The 25,336-nt window shown below is 55.1% G+C and overlaps 2 protein-coding genes and 1 long non-coding RNA gene across 3 annotated transcripts in view; 2 read left to right on the top strand and 1 right to left on the bottom strand.

The window, feature by feature from the left end:
- The window catches only part of EXOG (exo/endonuclease G), a 61,212-nt gene extending 57,895 nt beyond the window's left edge, over positions 1 to 3,317 (top strand). Inside the window, exon 7 of the mRNA XM_029940551.1 lies at positions 2,477 to 3,317. The gene's annotated coding sequence lies outside the window, so the exon portion shown is untranslated. The remainder of the gene's footprint in view (positions 1 to 2,476) is intronic.
- Positions 1 to 25,336, bottom strand: part of SCN5A (sodium voltage-gated channel alpha subunit 5) — an 86,476-nt gene that overhangs the window by 17,833 nt on the left and 43,307 nt on the right. Inside the window, exons 14-20 of the mRNA XM_029940546.1 lie at positions 24,275 to 24,513; positions 16,402 to 16,575; positions 14,852 to 15,208; positions 11,072 to 11,506; positions 9,659 to 9,817; positions 6,968 to 7,088; positions 5,348 to 5,502 (exon numbers count right to left, since the gene is read on the bottom strand). Coding sequence (XP_029796406.1) covers positions 5,348 to 5,502; positions 6,968 to 7,088; positions 9,659 to 9,817; positions 11,072 to 11,506; positions 14,852 to 15,208; positions 16,402 to 16,575; positions 24,275 to 24,513 — 1,640 coding nt within the window. The remainder of the gene's footprint in view (positions 1 to 5,347; positions 5,503 to 6,967; positions 7,089 to 9,658; positions 9,818 to 11,071; positions 11,507 to 14,851; positions 15,209 to 16,401; positions 16,576 to 24,274; positions 24,514 to 25,336) is intronic.
- The window catches only part of LOC115292440, a 3,138-nt gene continuing 1,966 nt past the window's right edge, over positions 24,165 to 25,336 (top strand). Inside the window, exon 1 of the long non-coding RNA XR_003908996.1 lies at positions 24,165 to 24,496. This is a non-coding gene — a long non-coding RNA (uncharacterized LOC115292440). The remainder of the gene's footprint in view (positions 24,497 to 25,336) is intronic.

The raw sequence follows: 25,336 nt of genomic DNA, 5'->3' as shown, positions 1-25,336 counted from the left end.
CTAGTCTAAGGCTAGGGAAAGAAAATGACCCTTCTTTTCTTGTTTTCTTTTTTCTTTTGAACTTTCGGGTTTCATTATTTTATATTACAACTCCCAAATCCAATATATTTTGGTAAAGAGCAAATACCCATTTTGCTAGTTTTTCCAGAGTGGCTTGTCAGTGCTACATGCTTTATTGAAGAATACACTTCAGGTGCATAGACTAGAAGTCAACTTCATTGTACAGACTACACTTCTGTCCTCGCTGACATCTATCGGACCTCTCTGTGGGCTGTCTATTCCTGAATTAATATCATATGCATTTTCCTGGCCATTTTTAGTAACTCTCAAGATAAAGTTTAGCAATCTTTTGTCCAATTCCCTGAAACCTGTGGAAATTTATCGTTATTGCACTTAATCTATTGACTGCATTAGGATCTAATATGCAATCTTCCTACCCGAGGCCACTTGGCCGTCTTCTTTTGCACTGCTTAGCGAAGTTTTAGAGTTTTCTTCAGATTGTACCTCCGATACATCTCATGCCGTATTTATTGCCATGCGTTCTGTGTTTACAATGTCCGGCATATAAGGACATTCTAGAAATGCTACTTATGACTAAATGGTTTCTTTTAGAATAAAACAACAGCAACAATTCTGTGTGTATTTATTTTATAACTGGCCATATACTGTTTTCAATAGGTTTTAAAACTTTTCTAGCAATCATTGTCTACAAGTAATACTTCAGTTCTGTTTATTTCTATTATTTTAACTTACTTTATACTTGACTACCTTAACTCCAATTCTTATGTTTTCTTTCTCCCTAACTTCCTTCCTCCCTCCCTCCCTTCCTTCCGTTCAAGTTTATTTACTTATTTAGAGAGAGAGAGAGAGAGAGACAGACAGACAGACAGAGAGCGCACAAGCAGGCTAGGGGCAGAGAGAGATAGGTGAGGCAGAGAATCCCAGGCAGGCTCTGCATGTCAGCACAGAGCCTGATGCAGGGCTCAAACTCATGAACCATGAAATCATGAGCTGAGCTGAAGTTGAAAGCTTAATGGACTGAAGCCACCCAGGTGCCCCCAATTCTCCTATTTTCTAATTTTCATCTTGTATGTTTATTTTTCCTGATTAATTGCACTGGCCAGTGGTTCAAGATTATTACCAAATAATGGAACAACAGCTAAAAAGTAGTTAAATCATCCTTTTCTTACTCCTGACTTTAATAACAATGTTTCAAGTACTTTACTACTGATGATGATGAAAGAAGTTAATTTAAGAATATGTTTTTCACTAAACTAAGGAAATGTATTTTATTTCTATTACTAGAGTTTTAAAAATCAGGCAGTCGTTGAGATAACTGGATGGTTTTTCAACTCTGCCCTCTTCATATAAATAGATTTTCTAGCATGGAATATACCTGGCTATGACTGACTTACTTAAAAAAACATATTGCTGGATCTTATTTGCAAGTATTTCATTTCAGGATTTTTGCATCGCTATTTATAAATATGGAGTATAAAAACTGGTTTTATTTATTTATTTATTTATTTTTTAAATTTCTTTTTAATACAGAGAGAGACAGAGCATGAGAGGGGGAGGGGCAGAGAGAGAAGGAGACACAGAATCAGAAGCAGGCTCCAGGCTCTGAGCTAGCTGTCAGCACAGAGCCGGACGCGGGGCTTGAACCCACAAACGTGAGATCTGACCTGAGCTGAAGCCGGAGGCTTAACCGACTGAGCCACCCAGGCGCCCCAAAACTGGTTTTAAAAATCAGCATTATTTAGCTTACATAAAAAGGATACATAGACTTTCTTCATACACTAGAACATTTTTACTTATTTGATTTTACTTCATTATTTTTATTTTTATTTAATTTATTTCATTTTAGAGATAGAGCACACAAGCAGGAGAGAGGGGCAGAGGGAGAGAGAATCTTAAGCAGGCTCTGTGCTCAGTGTGAAGCCTGACACAGGGCCTGATCTCACGAACCTGGGATCATGACCTGAGCCAAAACCAAGAGTTATATGCTCAACAGACTGAGCCACCCAGGCACCCCATACTAGAACATTTTAAATAGGATTGGAATTATTTCCTTCCTTGAGAATGCAAAAGAATTCATGCTTGGAGATGTGAGAGACCAGATTAGCTAGTGGTTTATCTATTTCATTGTTTTAATTTTTCAAGGAATCAGCTTTGGAATTTCATATCAGTTTTATTATTTTCTGATTGATTAATTTGTTTTTGAAATTTTATTAATTATTTCCTTGTTTTTCTAAGATAATTTTGTTGTTATATTTGTAATTTCTTGAGTTAAATAATTAATTACTTTACATTCTTTCTGCTTAAGAATAAAAGTATTTAAGTCTATGAATTTTCCTCTCATTACAGCATTGGCTGCATCCTACAAGCAGTGCTCTCAATATTATTATTTTCTAGTTTTTTATTCTCCCAGCCAGTTTTTTTCCTTTACCTCTAATTTTCTTTCTTATTTTTATAGATCTCAAGTGGACAGAGTTGGCTGAATTATCATCTTTGATTTAGGACACATTGTCATCTTTGGTCCATGAGTAGTGGCTGTATTTTACTTATTTGCTTACTTATTAATATAATGAACACCAATGAACCTACCACCAACTTTTTCTGTTCGATCTAAAGCTTAAGAATGACTTTTACACTTCTAAGGATTGTTGTTGTTATTGTTTAATCTCTATTTTTTGTTTTATCTAGCAGTTTCCTTATCTGTAAATAGGCCTAATGATGGTACTTATCTCTTAGTGAGAATCAAATGAATTAATCTTTGTAAAATGCTTACAACAGGGTCTGGCAGGTAGTGGGTGCTATTTAAATGTTATTATTTGTATTAGGTTAGATAAAATTTATTAACTACATATATATTAGATCTCTCATTGTTTTGTTCTTTCTATGTGATTTGTCAAGAACTAATAAGTGTGGTAAAAATCTCCCTACATTATTACATTGTTGCCACTTTTTCTTGTCTTTTTTTCTAACAGTTTTTGTTTGATATAAGTGCTATGCAATCCGAAGCAAAAATATGTTTATAAAGTTTTATTTTTACTATAGCTTGGACCTGCTTTATCTTAAGCTTATGTTGAATTCATCCTTGTTTAATATTAACAAAAACACTCTAGTTTTTGTTGTCATTGTTTGTATTTGCATTTGCCTGACATATCTTATTATTTTACATTTAATATTTCTGAGTGACACCATTTTGGTTTGTCATAAAAGCACATAGCATGGGGAGCCCGGGGGGCTCAGTTGGTTAAGCTTCCGACTTTGGTTCAGGTCATGATCTCCCAGTCTGTGAGTTGGAGCCCTGCGTCAGGCCCTGTGCTAACAGCTCAGAGCCTGGAGCCTGCTTCGGATTCTATGTCGCCAACTCTTTCCGTCCCTCCCCTGCTTGTGCTCTGTCTCTCTCACTCTCAAAAGTAAATAATAAAACATTAAAAAAAATAAAAGCACATAGCTGAAGGTTTTTTGTTTTGTTTTTGTTTTAAATCTATTTAGGGGCACCTGACTCTTGATTTAGGCTCAGGTCGTGAGCTCATTGTTTGTGAGATCGAGCCCTGGGGAGGGCTCTACGTTAACAGCCTGGAGCCTGCTTGGGATTCTCTCTCTGCCCCTCCCCTGCTTGTGCTCTCTCTCTCAAAATAAATATTTTCTAAAAATCCATTCAGAGTCCTTTCCTTTTCAAAGATGAATTTTGTCCAGTTATTGTTATTATTAAAACGCATATTTGATCTTGCCTCTGCCATATTACTTTCTGTTTCCTGGTTTAATGTTTCCTTGTTCCTTCTTTTTTCCCCTAGCTTTTGCTGCCAGGGCTCTGTTTTCTTTAAAAGAAAATTCCCTCCAACAGTTTGGAAGGGATATATAGTTTGCTTTCTGCTAAGCAAGTTTATAACTTTAAATAACACACTCAGACTTCTTTTTCTCGGTATATCATCGACGTGTTTTTTTTTTTTTTAACTGTGCTTGGCTGTCTACCCTGATTAGATTCACCATTTGGTTGCCAAAACTCCTCCTCACTTCTGCCAGGCTGAGTTTTTCCTCCACGGCCCAGACTACATGGCTCTGGCTGCCCTTGTTTGTGGCTGTTTAAAAACAAAACTCGTTAACATATTGTCAAATCATCCTTCTCTGAAGCCTACAGAGACTTGGCTCCAGCTGCCAATGGTAAAACCGCCTGCAGCCTGCAAGGCATGGCCCAGGCCCGCTCGGGGACAGGGGACGCCCATCAGAGAGGGCTGGGCCCAGAGGTTGGGAGGGACAGCCCCCCAGGAGGCAGCCCTGCGTGGAGGCACAAGGGCTTGGGTCACAGTGCCCTTCTCTCCTGCTCTGCAGTTCGCAGCGTTCCCTGGGAGTTGCTCATCCATGGGGTTCTCACCTCCCCGACACGATCCTGGGCCAGGGGAGTTACTCCCCCTTCTGCCTGCTTGACCACGGTCTCCCTGCTCACCAGCATCTCGAGAACCCTCTCTCTCCAGGGCTGTCCCATCTCGTCCTGGGAGGGCGCTCGGGAGCCACACGAGGACTTCCTGGGGGCGTCCCTACTCCCCCTGGTCTCAGCAGCCCGCCCTGTCCTTGTGTCCACCTTTACCTGCCATCTCCAGGGGATCCTCCTGATTGCCCCCTGACCCCCAGTCATTTACTCCATTCTTGTTTGGTTCTCTCTCTTGAGCTCATCTGTCTCAAACCTACTGAATCCAGTTTCCTTAACTAGACTGAGCCACTGAGGCCGAGACTGGGGTCTCCTCCTCTTGCTGCTCCCCATGGCTCGTAGGCCCAGACACAAGGGGAGCTTGGAAAAGGCCTACTGAACAAACTGAAGGCCAAGACAAAGGACCTGGGTTCAAATGCCAAGTCTGCTGCTGAGAGTGGTGGGACCCGAGGCAAGTTATCTGATGTTTTTGCAAAGGGTTATTGTTAGAATCTAGGTGACAATGTGTAAACTACAGAGCGCGGCCTCCTGCCCTCGAGCAGGTGTGTAAGTGGAGCTACCCGTATCGGGTCACCCCGCATTGAGGAGCGATGTGCGCGCGGTGTGTCACCAGAGCTGGGGGTGGGGCGCTGGTGGCCCGTGGCCTCTGCCAGCTGGGTACTGTGACCAGGGGCACCATGACTCCCGTCTGGTGGAACCGGGGGTCTGGACCGATGAGCTCTGTGGGCCCTTCCTGCTCTGACTCTGCCGTGGGGTTGGGAGTTTGCGAGCCGATTCCTGCTGGAGGGGGGTGTGCCTGGGAAGCACATCTTCAGCAGAGGCGCCGCCCCCGTTTCTGGCCTCCGGTGCAGCTGGAAGCTCCCTCCCTCCCCGCTCTGCCTCGGCCCCACCCTGCACCCCGGGAGGTACCAGCGCTCCGCTGCTGAGCAGGATCATGAAGATGATGAACGTCTCGAACCAGCTGTGCTCCACGATGCGATAGCACGTCTTGCGCAGGCGCCACCAGACCTTCCCTGGGGCCTGCGTGGTGTCCACGGTGCAGCAAGGACAGCGCCGGACACAGCCTGTGGGGGGAAGGGCAGGGGCGGGGTCAGGTCTGGGAGGGGAGGAGCCTGTGTGACAGGGGCGGGGTCAGACACGGGACGGGAGGAGCCTGTGTGGCAGGGAGCGGGTCAGGCCAGGGAGGGGCCTGCAAGTGCCCACATCTGATGGCAGGAGTGACTGAGAGAAAGAGGGTGTGATGTGGGGTAATGAGCAGGGCGGGCGGGGGCACCGTGGCGCTGTCCTCGAAGGCACCCCGTGACTGGGTGAAGGTGCTGGCAGGTCTAGCGGGGGCGGGGGGAGGAGGCTGGGGGGGCTGGGAGGGGCTCCTGCTTCTCCTCTGCTCATCTGGGAAACCCTCCTCCTGGAGGAATATTTCAGAACTCTTAGGGTGCTCTGTCCCAGGGCCTTCTCCACGTTTGCAGTTTTCGAAACTTGGGAAGGGCAGACCCCTCACTGTGAGACCCAAATGACATGCCACACGGAGGGCAAACTTTAATTTCATCCCCCGCGGTCTTCCGAATCTGCCACCAATTCATCATGTTACAGACGCCGACGACCCACACAGCCACGTTCAGCCCACAGGTATTTACAGAGGCTGACGGCATGCCGGGCACCGTGCCCCCCTGGGGACACAGGCAAGGAAGGGGGTCCCTGCGGCGCTACCAGCACGATGTCCCCACCACCACCTGCACGGTGTCCCCACCACCACCAGTGTCCCCACCACCACCACCAGTGAGTGTCCCCATCACCACCAGTGTCCCCACCACCACCTGTGCAGTGTCCCCACACCACCTGTGTCCCCACCACACCAGTGTCCCCACCACCACCTGTGCAGTGTCCCCACACCACCTGTGTCCCCACCACACCAGTGTCCCCACCACCACCTGTGCAGTGTCCCCACACCAGTGTCCCCACCACCACCTGTGCAGTGTCCCCATCACCACCTGTGTCCCCACCACCACCTGCGCAGTGTCTCCACCACCACCTGTGTCCCCACCACCACCAGTGTCCCCACCACCACCAGTGTCCCCACCACCACCTGTGCAGTGTCCCCACACCACCTGTGTCCCCACCACACCAGTGTCCCCACCACACCAGTGTCCCCACCACCACCTGCGCAGTGTCCCCACCACCACCTGTGTCCCCACCACCACCTGCGTGGTGTCTCCACCACCACCTGTGTCCCCACCACCACCTGTGCGGTGTCCCCACCACCCCCAGTGTCCCCACCACTACCAGCACAGTGTCGCTGGTCCTGGGTGCCCCTGACCCATGCTGCCCAGCCCAGCACTCCGTGGGCAGACCGGCGGTGATTCAAGTGCGGGGAGAAGAAGGGGTCCCGGGGTCACGAGGCATGGGGTAGAGAGGGCCAGCATCAGGGACAGGGTGGAGTGCAACCCGGCCCCGGGGCCCCAGGGTGCTGCTGGTCTTCCCGGCCCTCTGGGCGGGGCAGAGGCTGGGGCGAAGGGCCACACAGGGCAGTACCTTCAGTGAAGCAGTCCTCCGGGTCCTTGACGTCCTCACCCAGGTCGGGGATCTGCTCCAGGAGGTCAGCCGTGTTGGTCATGTCTGCTGTGCTCCCTTCCGAGTAACTGTCCTCCTGAGTCTGTGGGCAGGGGTGTGGGGCAGGGTGGGTGAGGGTGGCGTAGAAGCCTCCAGCCTGGAGCCCAGAGTCTGGGGCAGTCGCGGGGGGTTCTTTGCAGGGAGATGCCCAGACTACTTTCCATCACACCCTGGAAACCTGAGCCAGCAGTGGGGACCTGCCCTGGCTTGAACTCTGAGGTGCAGGGGTCCTGAGTCTGTGCTGGAGTCTAGTGGAGGGTGCAGGGGGCGGGTGGGGAAACCCTGGGGACGGGAAATGCATCCAGCTGAGAACAGACAGGCATGGGCGGCAACACGGACACGCACTTGGCCAAGGACACAGGGTGACTGGGCGCACACGGAGCAAACAGCCACACCACAAGGACACACGGTGACTGGGCACACGGAGCAAACAGCCACGCCACAAGTGGAACAGTCAGGCCCAGGACCACAGGCACATTCGGACGTGAGGCCAGACGTGCGGAGGACAGGCCCGCGCCCCAGCCCGCACTTCTCACCCAGCTCACAGGGAGTCTGGAGTGAGAGCAGGAGGATACTGGAAGCGTCCCTGCCCGGCTCTCAGGGGCCCCTGCCCTGCCTTGTGTAATCGGATTACAGAGAGGCAGGTGCATGCGGTGTGCCCTTGTGTCTGTGCTGTCACGTGTGGCTGTCAGAGTGCAGGGGCGAGGTGGGCGTCCCTGGTGGTGCTCTGGCCGGCTCCTTCCGCTAGCCAACACACTTGAATGCCGGCTGCCTCACTGGCTCCTTCTCCAGGCTCCTGTCCTTAGCCAGGGAGCGGCCGCCCCAGGGAATGGCGTGGGGGCTGTGCCCCAAACCAGGGGTGGCCGCACTGCTCTGGGAAGACAAAAGGCCAGCCCCTGGCCTTGGGGGCGGGACGAGGCCACGTGTAGCTGGTGCTCCGGGGCTCCCACCGGACGGAGCTGAGGCCTGAATCCAGCACCCGGCCTTCCGCAACCTCTTCCCTGGCCTGTCCTTGCTTCTCCCGCTTCTTCCCCATCGGCTTCGCTGAGGCGCGCCCTCCCTAAGTCATCTGTGCAGGAAGCCCACCCTGGACTCTGCTTCTGGGGGCCCACTCTGCAGACCGCTGGGGCCCCTGAGAAGGAAGGGAAGCCTCCGGTGGCTTCAGGTCCCGTGGGCTCGCCCACGTCGGCTCCGCTGGGAGAGGACTGCTCTGAGCGCTTGGACCGCCTCTCCCTTCCTTCCGTGACTCACTCTTCTCATTTCCGAAAGTCCTTCGTTTTGGCGTTTGTGATGGGGCAGGGCTGGACGCTGGTGGGGGCAGGGTGGAGCCGTGGCTTTCTTTGGGGTCTCCGTGCCTCTGAGGGCCTCTTCCTTCCGCCCCAAGCCTCACTGGGCAGCCGAGCTGGGAAACGCCGGAGCCTGAAGGGGCCTCTACTACTTTGCTTTTCAGACACCAGAGCTGTGACAAGGGCCTGGGGCATCCGGCGGCAGGGACGTCCTGCGGATCCTGGCGCAGGTTGGGTGAGGCGTCCTTCTCCCAGGGGACCCAGCCCCGCTCTCCCTCCCCTGGGTCCCTCCGATCACGTGTTGACATTCCAGTACAAGAGCCCCTCTCCCTGTGACTTCCATGCCCCTCCTGCGTCTTCCTGTCTCCACATGTCTTTTTGCATCAGACCCTCAGGGGGGACGTGTGACCGGCCCCGTCGGGGTGGCGACTGCTGCAGATGCTTGTGCTCCAGGGAGGACCGTGATCACCAAGCCTCCCGCGAGCCCCTCCCATGACAGGGACGAGGCAAATGTGCCGTGTTCCGTCGGCTCCAGTCACGAGTCAGGCTGTGTATCGGAGCCACGGAGCTCTGACTCTGAACTTGACCTCCACCTTCCGTGGGGAGTGGGGGCGGGTGCGCAGGGTGGGGGCGCCATCAGCTAGCTCGGGGGTCGTGGACTCAGACGCCGACAGGGGCCAGGCAGGCGGTGGACCGAGCCGGGCAAGCGGGGTGTGCGGCGAGCCAGGAGCTCCAGCCCGAGACAGGGTCGTGGGCGTGACACCTCTCCAGCAAGGTGGTTTTTCTCATCTTTCCACTTTTTTTTGCATTTTAAAAATGCAGATTTGTTTTTGTTTTGTTTTACATAAAAGCTGCTGGGTTTTCAGTGTTGGTAGCACTTCAAATCAAAGCCCTTCTGTGGCCAGAACACAGCTGGGCCGCAGGCCTCCCGTTCACACCTCTGCTTTAGTCCGGGTGAGAAGCAGCTGGTGGCCAGTGTGCCAGGAGCGTTCTCAGGCCCCTGACGTTCCCTGGGATGGGGCGACACGGGACAGACGTTTGCCAGAGGGGAGCAGAGCACAGGAGCCGAGCGAGGAGGGTGGACACACGAAGGGGTAGGGTCTGGGTTGGCTGCTTCCAGAATTCCCCCACCGCTCTGGGCCCCAAGCCGTCCCTCCCTGTCAGGACGGGGCTGCCCGTGTCCCCCTCTGCAGGGGGGTCTCCCACACTGCCTGGGCCCGTGGCTCCGGCTCCCACGGGCAAAGCAGGCGTGTGCCGGGGCCTCGCGCGGCCCGGCTCCAGTCCAAGCGGCAGGGCCCGGCGGCTGCAGGGACAAAGGTGTGGTTACCTCACGGCGCCCCGCGGCCCGAGGCTCCGCTCTCCGCTGCTGCCGCCAGTCTGCCTGGGCCACACTGGCCTCGGCCTCGGAGGAGGGGGTCTCTGACACCTGGCTCCAGGCCCTGGGCTTTGGGAGGGCCTCTGAGCTGCCGGAAACAGGCTGGGATTCCTGCCGGAGAGACCCCCAGCCCGTGAGCCCCCCAGCCAGAGCGTCTTCCCGGGCCCTGCCTACGCAGCCGGGACATTGCCTCCTGCCCGCGTCTCGGGCCTCCTCTCCCTGAGGATCAAGGGCCGCCAGGGCCAGAAGTGGGCCACTGGGGGGCTCCTGGCCAGCGCGGCATAAATCCCCCCTCCTGCCGTTCCCTGGAAGGCGCAGCGGGGCTGTGATGCCCGGTTCCTATGCTGGCACTGCCCTTCGGAAGGCCATGCTGACGTCTGCCCGGAGGTCCCGTGGCACCCCTTCCACAGGTGCGCACACACACGCACACACACACACACACACACACACACACACACACACACACACACACTGGCCCCAGGGAGCCAGAGTCAACAGGCTCAAGAGAAGGAAAGGAAAAGGAGCACCCTGGAGATAATTGGAAGCCATGGGCCTGGCAACACCAGCGCTCCCCTCCCCCAGCTTATGCTGTCACTGTCCCACAGTATGGTCTGACTGAGGGGCGGGAGGTGGCCTCTGGGACCACCGGGAGGCAGAAAGATGTGGAGGGAAGCCTGAAGCTCAGATTCATTGCTACACGCAGGGACAGTTGGTCTTCCCAGCAAACCCGCTCAGCGCAGGCCTAACGGGGGCGGCGAGGACGGCCCCACCAGCTGGAGAGCCCCTGGCTGGCTGACCTAGAGACCGAAGGAGAAGCCATGTGAGCCTGGCTCAGGCCACGGGGAAACCGAGGGGGCAGGGGGCACTGTCTTTTTGGTCCAGACTCTGGCCCTAAGTGTTAAAAATAACAGGTTGGCAGATAAGATAGTGCCGTCTCTGACGCCTGTCATCTTAGGGATGCTTATTTTTAAATCTTGGAGTTCGCCCTGGGCCCGGGAGAGGGGAAAGGGCGGGCGGGAGGTCAGGAGATTGCCCTCCTTCCTCACCAAGGCATCCCGCCCTGTTAGTCCCGGAGGGGACAATGGTCGGGGGCCCGGGGTGTCTGGCTCTGTCGCGGGTGCATGGGGAACCCCCAGCAAGTGTCTCTCTTGCCAGACCTCAGTTCCCCTTTCTGTGCAATTGGCTCTGATGGCATTGGACGGATGATGAGCAAGGGCCCATCCCTAGGTGGCCTCCGGGCCGGGCTAGGAAGACAGGCTTGACAGCGGGCCTCAGCACCCCGCGTGAGGCCGGGGCCCCTGGACGGCGCGGCCCCGGGACCCGTGAGTGGGTGCTGCATCCCTGCAGGGCGTGGGGGACACCCACCTGCTTACTGGACTCCTCCTCCGTGCCCAGGCTGTTTTCCTCCTCCTCCTCCGGGTCATCTGTGTCTGACTCGGCCACGGCGATGGGCACACACACGGGCTCGGTGTCCCCGGGGGCGCCCTGGCCCGGCCGCTGGCCCTCCTCGAACCGCGTCTCCTTGTGGGCAGGAGGCGCCCTCTCGGGCTCCGGGGGCGGCGAGCCGGGGGCAGCGATGCAGACGGGCAGCTGGCTGGTGGCGGCGAGGGCGGCGGGCTTTGGAGGCGGCCGCTGCAGGAGCCGGTGGCAGCTGTCCCAGGCGGCCCGCTTGAGGAGGCGCAGGCCCCGCTGGATGCGTGCCAGGGCCACCTGCAGGTTGTTCATCTCCTCGTCGTCGGGGGCCGTGAGGTTGTCCGCGCTGAAGGAGCTGAGCAGCAGAGCCAGGAAGAGGTTCAGGACCTGCGGAGGCAGCAGACCGGGCTCGTCCAGGCCGGCGCTGTACCAGGGCTGCTCGGCCTTGGGCCCATCGTGGGGAAACTGAGGCCCGGAGACCGCGAGGACTGCAGATGGCAAACAGCTCTGGGGTCGAGCCCTGTGCCCTCCTCCTGAGCCTCCAACTGTCTTGAATGTAGGGAGTTTGGCTATAAAGTGAAAGACCAATTCTCGGCCCTTTTGCCAAGGGCTCAGACACAGTGTGAGTCGAGGGCGTTCAGACCCAGGTCTCTTGGGTCTTGGCCCAGGGTCAGTGGGAGAGCCTGCGCTCCTCCAGCGTCAAGCCTGCGGACGGGGCCTTGCTCCCTCGGGAGCAATGGGGGACGGCGGGCTGAGGATGGGCGCGGGGCTGCTCCCTGGGATCCGACCTGGGACCACGGGGAGAAGACAGAACCCCACGCAGAAGCGGTCTAGAGCTCCTGCGACGGTCCCGGGAAGGGGCCCCGATGACTGTCGGTGGAGGCGGCCGGTGACGGGCCTCGGAGCGGGCTCGACACCCGGGCACCTAGGGCTCCCGCTGGGGAACTCGCACCACCTGTGTCCTCCGGGGACTCTTACAGAAGGTGTGCACAGCCCGGCTCCCTTGCACAGCTCTGGACTAGTGCTTGTGGGTAACCACCCTGCAAGCGTAAGGCTGTAGCTTTTGCTGAGAAGGGGAGAACGTCTGCGGAGTGACAAGGGGTGGCTTCCGGGAGGGTGAATGAACAGGGCGGTGGGCTGGTGCCCACGCGCGGCGGCCTGGCTCCCCAGCATCGCCGGAGGCACGGGCCCCCCCGCAGGGAGGCGTGTGAAGGTGGGCGCGCGGTTCTCACTGGGCACACGCTCTGGGCCCCTCTGGCTGCTCACACGCCCCGAAGACGTGCCTCGTGCTAGGCAGAGAGCTCGGGGCGGGGATTCTGAAGAAAGCAGTGGTGGAGCTGGGGCGCCCGGAGTCCGAGAGCGCCAGTAAGGAGTGCACATTCCCGAGGGCGGCGCGGGAAGGCTGAGAAGCAGGACCTGGCGTTCTGTACGCGGACATCATCCCTTCTGACACCCGGCGGCCTTTTCTCTGCCATCTCTGGGTGGGGGTATGTGATGGGATTCAGGGCTGCCGCCTACACCGGCCCCTGGCCTCGGCCTGGCCTGCCTCTGCTCGCAGAGGCCCAGCCTGGATCCTCTGGCCTCACCCAGGCTTCACCTCCAGGTACCTGGGGTCTAGGCTGGGGGGCAGGGCGGGGGGGGGGCCTGGGCAGGCCCCCGGCCCCCCTCGCAAGGCGCCAGGTCCTCCCGTGTTCCCCGCCTCTGCGGTTTGGTTTCTTCCAGTGCTTTCCCCGTCAATCACACGGCTGCTCCCAGCCCCTGCCTGATCATGACTTCCCATTTCAATGGCAACCTCACTTCCACCCACGCCCGGCAGCGGCCCAATTCCCGGGGCGACCAGGGTGGGGGCTGTGCCGACTGCGCTAGGTTCCCTCCTCCAGCCTCTAATCTCCTCATCCCCAGGCAGATCCGCCGGGAAATCGCAGGGCTGTCTGTGTGAGGGCAGCGGGCCGGCCCTGGGCTGAGCGCCTGGCATGCCCGCAGCCTCCTGGGAACACACGGTCTGGCGGCCCGGGGGCTGGGCCAGGGCTCAGTGAAGCTGGCGGGGTCAGCTGAAGGAAAGGAGGGGGTGCAGCCCAGCAGCTGGGCGCTGATGTCCTGCCCCCGCTCTGGGTTCCACCTGTGGGGCTGGAGGAAGCCTGACGCCCGCCTGACCTGGGCCCACCCCCGCATGGTTGGGGCGCACTGGAGGGGAAAGCAGGCAGGTGGTGGGGGTCTGGAGCCTACGGACCACCGTTCCTGAGCCACCCATAAGCCGTTATGGGACGCTGTGAGGCCGCACTGCCCCCACAGCAGGAGTGAGAGCAGGGGGTGTGAGGCCTGAGCGCGAGGACCACCCGTGTGCTCAGGCAAGCTCCCTGTCCACAGGGAGGACATGGACTTCTTCCAAGGGCTCGTTCTCTGGCATTTGGATTTCTGACCTCTCTCAACTCCAGAATTCCCCACACTGTGAAGATACAAGGCAGGATGCACCTGCTCCAGGATAGACAGGCAGGCGTGGGAACAAAGGCCTGGGTCCCTCATGACCAGGTAGCGGGGATAACACAGTAGCTTCCCAGGATGACATGTGAGCTCCCAGGGGCCCTGCCTCACCTGGACCACCACCTGCTACACCCGGAGGCCTTCCTTGATTCCCCTGCTGGCGGGGATCAGCACCCGTGGGCTCTTCCTTAATGCCCCTGACCACTCTAACCAGACGGACAGTTATTTCTGGCCTGTCTGAACTCTCCAGTGGGTGAGCAATGTCACGGCCACCTTCACCTCTGTATGCCCAACAGTAACTGCCGTAATGTTTTGCATGCAACAGGGGCTCAGTAAATGTTTGTTAAGCCTAATTGAAAAATGATGTGATGATTTACTATCATTGATAGTAAATAACCAATATAATAGTGGGTAGATGAAAAAATAAGTAAGGTAATGGATATAAAATGAACATATAATAAATAAACGGGTAAATAGGTGGGTGACTGAATGAATAAGCAAATGAAGACTGATTTAATGGATGGATGGATCAGTGAATGGGTAAGTAGAGGGCCGGATGGATAATGGGGAGATGGACAGGACTAGCGGATGAGTGGGTTGCCCGATGGATGTACGGGTGGATTACTGAGAGGAGGGATAGATAAGAGAGTAAAAATATGGGTGATGGATGGATGGGTAGATGATGGACTGATGGATGGATGAACAGGCAGGGGTGTGTGTGTTTAGGAACGAACAGGGGTTGATGGAGGGGTGTGTGACGGATAGCTAAGCGGACGGGCGAATCCGTAGATGGGTAAGAGAATAAGGAAGTAGGGACTGATGAACGCACGGCTGGGTGAGTGAGCCAACAGAGAGGAGGACTGGTAAGTGAGTGGCCAGATTGGTAGAGAGGTGGACGGATGGATGGGTGAGCTGGTGGGTGGAGAGGGACATGCATGGATGAGCAGAGAGATGAGAGACTGAGTGGGCACATGAATAGAGGGACTGGTGGTGAGTGTGCAGATGGATGAGTACGTGGGTCGAGGTGAGGGATGAATGGACGGATGAGTAGACAGTGTAAGGGCAGGTGACGAACAGGCGGACGGACGGATGGGTAAAGGGACGATGAGAGATGGAGGGGTAGATGGATACTTGGATCGATGGCTGAGTGGATGAGCGGATGGACGGAAGGAAGGTTGAGTGAAGGGCCGATGGATGCCCGGCTGGGTGAACCTGTACGTGGCACATGTGTGAGGCCACTGGCCGACTTACCACCAGGTTGCCAATGACCATGACGAGCAGGAAGACCAGCAGGCACAGGGACTGGCCGGACACCTCCATGCAGTCCCACATGGTCTCAATCCACTCCCCACAGAGGATGCGGAAGATGATGAGGAAGGCGTGGAAGAAGTCCATCATGTGCCAGCGCGGCAGCAGGCCCGAGTCGCTGATGCGGTGCCGCAGCTCCGAGTAGTTCTTGCCGAAGAGCTGCATGCCCACCACGGCGAAGATGAACACGATGATGGCCAGCACCAGCGTCAGGTTCCCCAGCGCCCCCACCGAGTTCCCGATGATCTTGATGAGCGTGTTCAGGGTGGGCCATGACTTGGCCAGCTTGAAGACCCGCAGCTGGGGAGGGAGGGGTCACTGGGAGGGGCTAGTTCCCGCTGCTACACCCCCCCACCCCCCGGCCACCCCGCTAGCTCCTGCCCGAAGAGCCGGGGGCCCGCGGACATGTTTCCCGGGAGCACACACACTGGGCTCTGCTCTGGGAGTCAGGCCTCTGTCTCCAGCTTCACCCCTGCCCCCTCAGCCCTGCTCTTCGACCCCACACCAGCTTCCTGCCCACTCAGGCTCACTTCCAGGGACTTCCCAGTAGGGAATGTCCTTCCTCTTCCAGACTCCTCCTCATCAGGTCAACCCGTCTCTGATTTGCCCAACTGCCTCCAACCTTCTCTCCTGTCAGTTATCACAGAGAAGGGGGGATGCTCAGCATTTATTGAATCCGTGCGGTGCCAGGCCCGTGCTTAGGATGGCTCACCTCACTCAGAGCTCCCAATGACCCAATAACCACAGGACATCGGCACCGTCATTACCGCCTTTGACGGATGAAGAAGCCACCCCTTAAAGGTGGAGCAACTTGCCTGCATCCCTGGGTTTATGGCAGTGGAGTCGGGTTTAGAACTCAGCATGCACTGTCTCTCCTGCCCCCGCCGTCCTGCCTTCCCAGCCCCCCATGAACCCGGCGCTGCCCACACCTCTTCTGGGAAGCCTTCCCTGGTCCACCTCCAGCCCCGTGCGTGCACATCGCAGCACCTGCACTCTAAGAGTGGTTCACAGACCAGCAGCCTTGGGCCACCGCAGACCTGCCACATCGGAGGCTGAGCCTTGACAAGCTCCCGGCTGGTTTGTGTGGACTCCGAAACCAAGGGGCAGGGACCCATCTCCACATGTGACTTGCCACACGGCTTTGGGGAATTTGTTTCACTTAAGTCTTACCCTCCTCACACGCCCATGTGTGAGATGGGTGTGCGGTGCTACCAGCCCCATCCCCGGGGATTCTATGAGGACTAAGGGGGCACGGTGAGCCACCCAGAGCTTTGCGAGTCGTCAGGATGGCCACCCCCATAGTTTCCCCGGAGGGAGGGCTCCCACCCCGACCCTCTGTACCCCCACATCACCAGCACTGGGGACGCAGCAAACAGCTGTCGGGCGAAGGCACGATGGCTCGGAGCAGGGGTGACTGAGCGGTGACCTCAGAGGGGGCCGCCTTGGGGCCCCGGGCCCTCACCCCGCCCCCCTGCAGTGGGCCCGGCCGGTACCAGGCGGAAGGAGCGCAGCACCGAGAGGTTGCCCATGCGGGACAGGCCCAGCTCCATGAGGCTCAAGATGACGATGATGCTGTCGAAGATGTTCCAGCCCTGCTGGAAGTAGTAGTAGGGGTCCAGGGCGATGATCTTGAAGGTCATCTCTGCCGTGAAGATGCCCGTGAAGACCTGGGGAGGGGAGGTCCCCAGTGTTTGGGCTGGAAAGACCCTCCGGCCAGGAGGCGCGCCTGCCCTGACTCTGGCATTGCAGGGTCCCCCGGGGCGGCCAGCTCTGACCGCACCCCAGCTCCCCGTGGGCACCTGCTCGGCCAGGGCCCAGCCCCTCGGGGAGCCCTGCTGCCCTGGCTCCCCCTTCTGCTCCCGGGGCCCCTGCAGTGTCCAGTGGACTCCCAGCTCCAGGAAGCCCCTGGGGGCGGGGGAGGCTGCGGTGGGGCTGACACCACCCAGCCCGACACCTTCCAGCCCGTGTCCCCACCGGAAGGGCTCTCGCTCCCAATGTGCCAAATACGTGCACGTCCGCCCACACTCGGGGCCTTTGCCCCGGCCGTTACCGCTCCACCTTGTCCCCACACTGGACTGCCGTCACCGAGACAACCGCCAGCCAGCGCTCCTGCAGGCTGGCACGGGGCGCCTGCCCGGGCTGGGGCACTGCGTGTGTGCCGTTCCTCTTCACCCAGCCAACAACCCGGTGAGGAAAGTGTCACTGTCCCCGTCTTACAGTGCGGGACTGAAGCACGGAGACCTTAAATAACGTGCTTGGGCTGGTGCAGTTGGCGCCGCTGAGGAGCAGGGAGTGAACTCAGTGTGGTGTGTGGTTAGAGGAGCCACCTCTGCCTCCGGGGAGCCTCCTGGGGAACCCGGGGTCCCCTGGATTTCCGGCACTGCTCAGAGCCCCCAGGCCCGGGCCAGCAGAGCCCCATGGTCAAGGAGGCCGTCGTGGGGGGGTGGGGGGCGGGCGGCCACGACCATTACCAACTGCTCTGCAAGGTGCCAACTGCTGGACGGGAGCATGGCTCCTGGGGTCAGGGGTGCCCTGCAAGGGCACGGCTGGCAGGGAGCTACATGCAGGCCCTGGAGCGGAGGCCGGCGAGGGGGTGCTGGGGGCCTCTGTGGGTGAGGGCCGGGGTCTGGCTGCCAGACCACCATTAGGGATGGCAGCAGGGCTACGGCAGCTGTGAGGGCGGTAGAGGTCAGAGGTCAGAGCCTGAGGAGGCCTGCTGGGGTCAGCACACAGGAGGGGCGCTCCGAGGGGGCTCTATGCCCAGCAGGAAGGCCGGGTGCCTGTGTCAGCCGTCAGCCGGTTCCCCTTCTGTTTGGACGAGGCGGTGGGCTGGGGGCAGGGGCTGACGCAGGGAGCACTTCCACACAAGACCCAGAGGGACTGTCCCCCCACCAGCTGTGGTCTTGGGGAAGGGAGTCCCCCCAGTCTCAGCCTCAGCTCCAGAGCCTGGACGGCCCCACACATGGCCTGGCTCCTCGGCCCCTTTCTCCAGCAGCCAAGCCCGTGCCGGGGTCTGGATGCAGAGCCTTCCCACCCGCCGACTCCACTCTCCTCCTGCTCTCGTTCTCCCTGCTCGGTCTCCGCCCTGTCCCCTCCTCAGGGCCTCTGTCTGTGCTGCTCCCCTTCCCTGGGCTCTCTCCCCTCCCCCTGCCCGCAGGGCTCATTCCCTTCAGGACAGGGCTTAAAAGCACCTAATGGGTAAGGCTTCCTGATGCTTCACCTCAGGACCCCCTCCCTCCAAACTCCTCATGCCTCTCGCAGCTGTATTTTCCTCTCCCTCACTGCCCACCATCCCACGTGCTGTGCTGCGGCGGTCAGCTCCCCGGGGAGGGGGGGTGCCGTCTCTGTCTTACCGGCACATGCCCAGTGCCCAGCCAGGAGGCGGCCCCCCCCATGCTTGTTGGAGGAACACACGCAGGGTGGGGCCTTGCCCGGACCCCGGCTGGGCCTCTGCTCTCCCCCGTCACTGCCAAGGGAGGTGTGTCCTTAGGGCCTGTCTGACAGACCTACAGATGCTAACACTCAGGGAAGACCCCCCGCCTCACTTTGCCAGGTGCAAGGCTGTTTTGGCAGCAAGAGAGCAGATATTAGCTGGCATCGGAAGTCAGGGGAAAAAGCCGGCAGACGCTCTTGGGGGAAGTGATGACTGATTCAAGAGCATCACCTGGAAACTCTTTAGAAACGCAGAATTTTGAAGATCCAAGCAGAACCCGTGTTTTGACCAGACTGCCAGGTGATTTGATCAAATTTGGGGCGCTTGGGGAGCTTTAAAAAGCCTGCCGCTTGGGTCCCCCTCCCAGGGATCCTCCTCAGATTAGACTGGAGGGCAGCCCAGGTTTGAGTTGGCTTTTCTTTTGTCTTTTTTGACTTCCTAGGTGATGCTAACATGCGCCTAAGCTTGTGAGTGGCCGTTGCTTTACAAATGCAGAAACGTTGGTGCCAGAGTCCTCTTTCCCCAGGGGCAGCTCGGCTTTCTGAGGCCCTGTGAGCAGAGCTTGACCGAAGGCATGCGGAGAATGGCAGCCAGAGCCAGGTCTCAAAGCTGGATCTGCTCCGGGGTGATCTCGGGGCCAGGCTCCTCATCTCCCTGAGCCTCGAGTGTCCTCGTGTGTAAAATGGGGGGTAATAACAACCCCGTGGAGATCTCTAACGGTCAGAGCTAATGGGTGAGAGCAGGTGCTCCTAGGAGAGGGCCACTACTGTTAGCAGCAGCAGCTTGTACTGTGACTGATGAGAGTGGCCACAAGTGCCAGGCCCGGGGAGGGAGTGCCTTCAGGTCTGCTTGTTCTTCAGGCTCACTGGGATCTGGCGGGCAGAGGCTGGGAGGTGGGGGCCTGCCTTCCTCGACTCCTGGCTGGGGCCACTGGGCAGTGCTGATGGCTGCTTCCCAGGAAGTGGGGGACTTTAGGGAACCCCCAAATTTTCCTTGGCCATATTTTTATCTTTAATGTCTCTAACTGTACATACTATGAAATTGCTTTTAAAATTTAATTCTTTGTAAATATCCTTCAATGCCAATTAAACATGATCTATGGTGTCTCTTTCTCCCTCCCTCCCTTCCTTTCTTCCTTCCACTTTCCCTCCCTCCCTCTTCCCCTAGCCCCCTTCCTCCCTCCGTCCCTCCTTCCCTTCCTTCCTTCCGCTTTCCCTCCCTCCCTCTTCCCCTCGCCCTCTTCCTCCCTCCCTGCCTGAGCAGTTGTGGAATATTCCACTGTACAGATGAGACATAACTAGTTTAACCATCTCCCTGCGATGGGCATTCTTTTGTTCCTATTTAAAAACATTGCCATAATAAATATCCATCCATATACTTGTTTTAAAATATCTTACCCAATTCTGTTCTTGGGATAAATTTCTGGAAACGGAACTGCGTAGTCAATGAGCATTTCTAGAGATTCTGACACATATATTTCTACTTTAGTTGCACAATGGCTAGAGATGAAAGAATGCATGATATCCTGTCTTTGCTGCAACTGGCTTGGAGACATGAAATGTGGTCATTTCGTAAATGTTTCATGTGTGTTTTCTTCCATCGTTGGGCGCTGTGCTCTGCACATTCGTTAAGTCAGACTTTTTATTCCTGTTATTCAAGTCCTCTAGATTCTTGGTGATCTTTTGTAGGCCTGACCCGTCAGTTATGGAGGGTGGTCTCTCACTAAGATTGTGGTCTTGTGGAATGGATCTCACTGGCTGGTTCGCACATTTAGAAGCTATGTAATTTAGTGCATGCAGGTTTAGAGTTATAAATTCCTAGGAACCATTATTTCATCTTTATGTTTCGGATCTCTTTATCCTTCAATATCACTTTCTGCTTTAAGGTATAGTTTGCTTGATATTAATATAACTCTATTAGTTTCCTTGATAGTATTTGCCTATTCTATTTCCCATTTCTTTTTCTTCAATCCCTTTTAGGGATCTAGATCCCAAAATATATTTGGGCATCTTTTGTAAGTAACCATTTAGCTGTGTTGATTTCTTTAGCAAACTGACAATCTGTCTGTTAACTGGTGAGTGCAGTCCCCACTTCTACTTACTGTGATTTCTGGTATATGTGGACTAGTCTTCATTTTATTTTGTGTCTTCTATTTTTTTTTTTTTTTTTTTTACTCCTTTGCTTCCTTCTATCAGGTTGAACTGTAAGATTTCTCCATTTTCCTCTCAACTGGCTTGGCAGTTAAGACTTTCTATTCCTGTTCTCTTAGTGGTTACCCTGAAAGTTTTAACAATCAGTCTTGAGTTAATAACATCTGAATTAATTACTACTTCACAGTGTACATGAACTTCAGAGCATCCTACTCCGATCCCTGCTCCGTGCCTCTCTTACATGCTACTGCTGTCCAGTGTTTTAGTTCCTGCTTTCTACACCCTCCAATCGGCCATCCTTATTATGACTGCTTTTACAGTCAACACTTGCTTAGTTTTACCCACGTTCTTACTATTCCTCTCAGGATCTTCCCAAACCCTATTTCTGCAATCTTTCTGAAGTACAAATTTTTGTTTTGTTTGAGAGAGACCATCTGTGTGTGGTAGACTCTTGGTCTCTGCTTAGGGTCCTTCATAAATAGTCGGATGATGGGTAAAGAATTCCAGGGTGTCCTGTGTTTTCTTCCAGAACTTTGAAATATCACCGTCTTCTGGATTTTGTTGATACAACTGTGGAGTCCACCTTCTTTCTAGCACTGTTCCTTAGTAGGCAATCTTTCTTGCTGTGGTTGCTGTATGCTGTCTTTGCTTCTGATGTGCAGCAGGCCTACACATTTTATATATCCTGTGCAGAATAGGATTCCTGAGCTTAAGGCTTCATTCTTTGATTAATTCTCATCTGTTCCTTTGCCCTCTTCTCCTCCTTCCTCCCCCTGGAGCTCCGATCGGCTGTGTGCTTTCCCTTCTCATTCTGACTCCACGTCTCTGGACCTTGATTCCATGGTTTCTGTCTCTTCATTTCTCTTTTTTACATTTCGTGCAATTTCCTTAGATCTAAAATTATATTAATTTAATTCTGTCCCCAGCTATATGAATGTGCTATTTGATTTATATATTGAGATTTTAATCCCAATGACTGTTTTCCATTTCTAGAGATTTGATTTGGTTCTTTTCCAAAGCTGTCTTATTCTTTTATGTGTTTAATCCCTTATTTTTAAAAAATGTTCTACTTATTTATTTTTGAGAGACAGAGACAGAGAGAGCACAGGCGGGGGAGAGGCAGAGAGAGAGAGAGAGAGGGAGACACAGAATCCAAAGCAGGCTCCAGGCTCCGAGCTGTTAGCACAGAACCTGACATGGGGCTGGAACCCCTGAACCGTGAGATCATGACCTGGGCCAAAGTCAGTCGCTTAACCAACTGAGCCACCCAGGTGCCCCTTTAATTTCTTCTTTTATGTCTTTAGTTATTACAAACAGTCTTACTTGATAATCTCTATTCGACAGTCAGATCATGCGACATTCGTAAGGGGATAAGCCTCTGCGTGTGTGTGTGTGTGTGTGTGTGTGTGTGTGTGTGTGTGTGTGTCGGTCTGTCTGCTGACTCTTCTTCATAGTGGAGTATTTTGTAATTTCGAGAATACACTTGGCCTGAACTAAATGGTGTGTCTTTTCAGGACGTTTTGTGCTTGCTTCTTGCAGGGCCCCAACACATCATAGGGTCAGTTTTATCTGTTAAGTTTTAGGCATAGGTTCCAGAAACACTCAGCTATAAATCTGAACTCCAAATCTACAGAAGGCCAAATTCGCAGTCACTCGCTTCCAGAGGTTACTGTTTCCTCCTCTTCAGCCCGGGCTGAGACTGGGAAGCTTCCTTCTTCACCACTTCCCGGTTTCGAAGCTGGGATTTTCCCTGGCTCACTGCTCCACTGAATGTAAGGTCATGTTCTCACGGGCCACTCGCACTGTCTGAAGGCTTGTCTCTACACGTTCACGGAAGTCCAAGTCCCCAGATCACCCAAGTCAGCGCCGCCGCCCGCTCCTAACCCCACCGGGGGGACTATAGGATCGCTTCACCTGTAATCAGCTGTGGTTTTTAAGTTCCTTTTTGTTTCTGGCACTTGGGGATTTTTGTTATTCTCTCACGAGCTTTGGCATGCATTTCAAAGAAAATGTGCTACATTTTTGGTTGTTTCATAGTCGGAGGCCGGTCAGGTGTTTTGGTTCACAGTGTTAGGAACAAAAGTTGCATTTGTTCTTTAGGTGATGGGCTAAAAGTCAAATCTCTCGATCTTGTTTTACGGGATTGGTCTTTAATGACATGCTTAGAAGCCTTTTCCCATACTGAGATTATTTCCCCACGCTTATTGTTATGGGCTTGTTTCTTTACATGTAACCTTTAAACCACTGAGAACAGATTAGCTTCAAGACAATGAAAACCTTACATAGTGGCAATAAAACCGTCCACATGAAACAAAATACAGTGCTAATCCAGTCACGTGATCTATTACTAATAATAGATCCCCAGTTAACACAACTTCACTTCAGTCACAGCTCAGTGGTGCAGGGAGTCACCAGTGACCTTTATCACCCTGACCTGCTGCTCAGTCCAGCTCAGTGGCCCCGGCCCATAAAACCGCACTCAGCTGCAGCCCTACCGGCCAGCGTCCGAAGACCACCCAGCTGTGCCGGGAGACTCCACCGACTGTGACACGGCTTTCTCTTTGCGTACGGAAGGAGGACAGAGAGTACCACTATAGCAAAACAGACTCACTTTTGTGCAAAAATTTGAATAGACTATCTAGAGTTCCAGATACGGCAAGTAATAAAGGAAGAGAGCCCTCACAGTTCACGGTGGAGGCCTGGCTGCCCACGTCGTCGGTGGGAGGGGCACCTGTGAAACGGAGACCAGGGTCGGGCTGACTCTGCAGTTTGAGAACGTGTGGGCTGAATGACCCTCTCCTCCACCCAGCCTCAGGGGTGATCCTGGGGGCTCCTCTTGGAGGCCCCTGGGCCCTGGCCGGGCGTCCCCTGGAATCCCCTGGGAGTGGCCGACGGTGCTTAGCAGGGCAAAGCCAGCGGGGCCTGCCTCTCAGGGTCAGATGACGGTGGTCACATGCCCAGTTCCGCCACCACCACGTCACCTCTCGAGCCTCAGTTTCCCATCTTTAGAATAAAGAGGTAGGACCTGAGTTGCTCTCAAGGGAAAAAACCATCGGACTTAGAGCCCAGACGTCCCGACTGACTTCCGGGGACAGTCTCCTTAATACCATCAGCAGTGACAGCAACCACAGACCACAGCTACGGTTTACTTCGAGTGCTACTGTTTACCAAACTCTGAGCCAAGCACAGATTATCTTATCACACACATTATCTTATCCAGTCCTCATTAGCTGCCCACGAGTCTGATATTGCCATACTAATTGTACATTTATTAAATTAAACATTTAAGTCATTTTGCCAATGACTGAGACTAAGTAATTTGCTTGAGGTCACAGAGTAAGAGCTGAGTCAGAACTCAAATCTGGCTCTGCCTGATTGATTACTACACCCAACTATCCATCCATCCATTCATCCATCTTTCTGTCCTTCCCTCTTCTCTCCATCCATTCGTCCCTTCCTTACAAGAACTGCCTTTTATTACAAATTCTCCTCCTCCAGTAGTAATGGCCATATTTCACATCCTTGCACATTCAAGTTCACCCCCAACTCACCTCTGTTCTCTAGCCTCCGGGCATCTCTACCCCCCAACTTCTCACTCAAATCCACGTCTCTCAGTTCCTTACAACCTGATCCTGACATTCCTGCTTCCAGGACGTTTGCCACGATGCCTCCCACCTTCAGAAGACCCTGTTGTGCCCGGAATCCGCCCCCACCATCCATGAAGGCTGTGCCGGCTGGCCAAGAGTCCTTCCCACGAGCATGTCGGCTGCCAGTGGCCCTTACCAGGTTCCCAACCTGCAGCATCTCCTCGAAGTCAGTGGTCATGTTGTAGTGCTCCAGCGCCATGAAGAGGGTGTTCAGCACGATGCACATGGTGATGGTGAGGTCGGCGAAGGGATCCATGACCATGAACCTCACTCTCTGCTTGATGGACATCCACAGCGGGCAGCACTCCCAGATGAGGTAGCGCTCAGCGAAGCGGTTCCAGCATGGCGGACACTTACGGTGAGACTCTTCCAACTCTGGGGGCAGCCGGGAAGCAGCTCTGTTTTTGTGGACTGACTCACGTATAATTTGGTGTTCCAGAAAAGACGGATGACTTAGCCAGGGGGATGGCAGGGCTGCTACGTGACGGGGGGACAGCGAGAGGGGCACGGAAGGCCAAGGGAAGGTGTGGCTTGTGTCCCACTCCCTCACTCTGGAAATATGACAGGAGAGGGCCGCAGGGATGGTCAGGACAGAGGTGGGGACAGCGGGGACAAGCAGACTAGGACAGATGTGGGCTCTCTTGAGACAACAGTCTCACAGAGACATGGGGACACTCAGGGGAGGACAAGCAGGAAAGGAGGAGACAACATCCGAGACAGGCACGTTGGGATCTAAGGACACCCAGAACAGAGGAGCAGACGTGGGCATCTGGGACATGTGAGGACAGATGGCGGGTGCCTGGAACAGGCCAGAAAAGATATGAACACATATGGGACAGGAGGGAACAAGACTGGGGAGTGATGCCAAATTCAGACTGGAATGGGTGGGGGGGGACCGGCCGGGACAGATGTGGGTGCCTGGAATAGCCTGGGGCAGACATGGAATGGCAGGGAATAGTCTAGACTAGGCATGCTGGGCCAGGGTGGTCCCAGGAAGGCATGAGGATGCTTAGGAGAGGGCAGGATGAGGCCGGTAAGCACCCGGTACAGGCCAGGACAGCTGTGGGGAGGGCTGCCCCAGAGACAGAGACACGGCGAGGGCGCACCGGCAACACACACTGGCAAGCCCAGGCCAGCTGTGCGCGTGTCCAACGCTAGCCAAGCAGCGGGGGTCAGGCTCAGCGGGAGAGTCTGGGGG

Source organism: Suricata suricatta, chromosome 5 (assembly GCF_006229205.1).
Source record: "Suricata suricatta isolate VVHF042 chromosome 5, meerkat_22Aug2017_6uvM2_HiC, whole genome shotgun sequence".
In the NCBI taxonomy this organism is placed as follows: domain Eukaryota; kingdom Metazoa; phylum Chordata; class Mammalia; order Carnivora; family Herpestidae; genus Suricata; species Suricata suricatta.
Note: the sequence above shows the minus strand (reverse complement) of the source record. Positions and strands in the feature narration are given on the sequence as shown.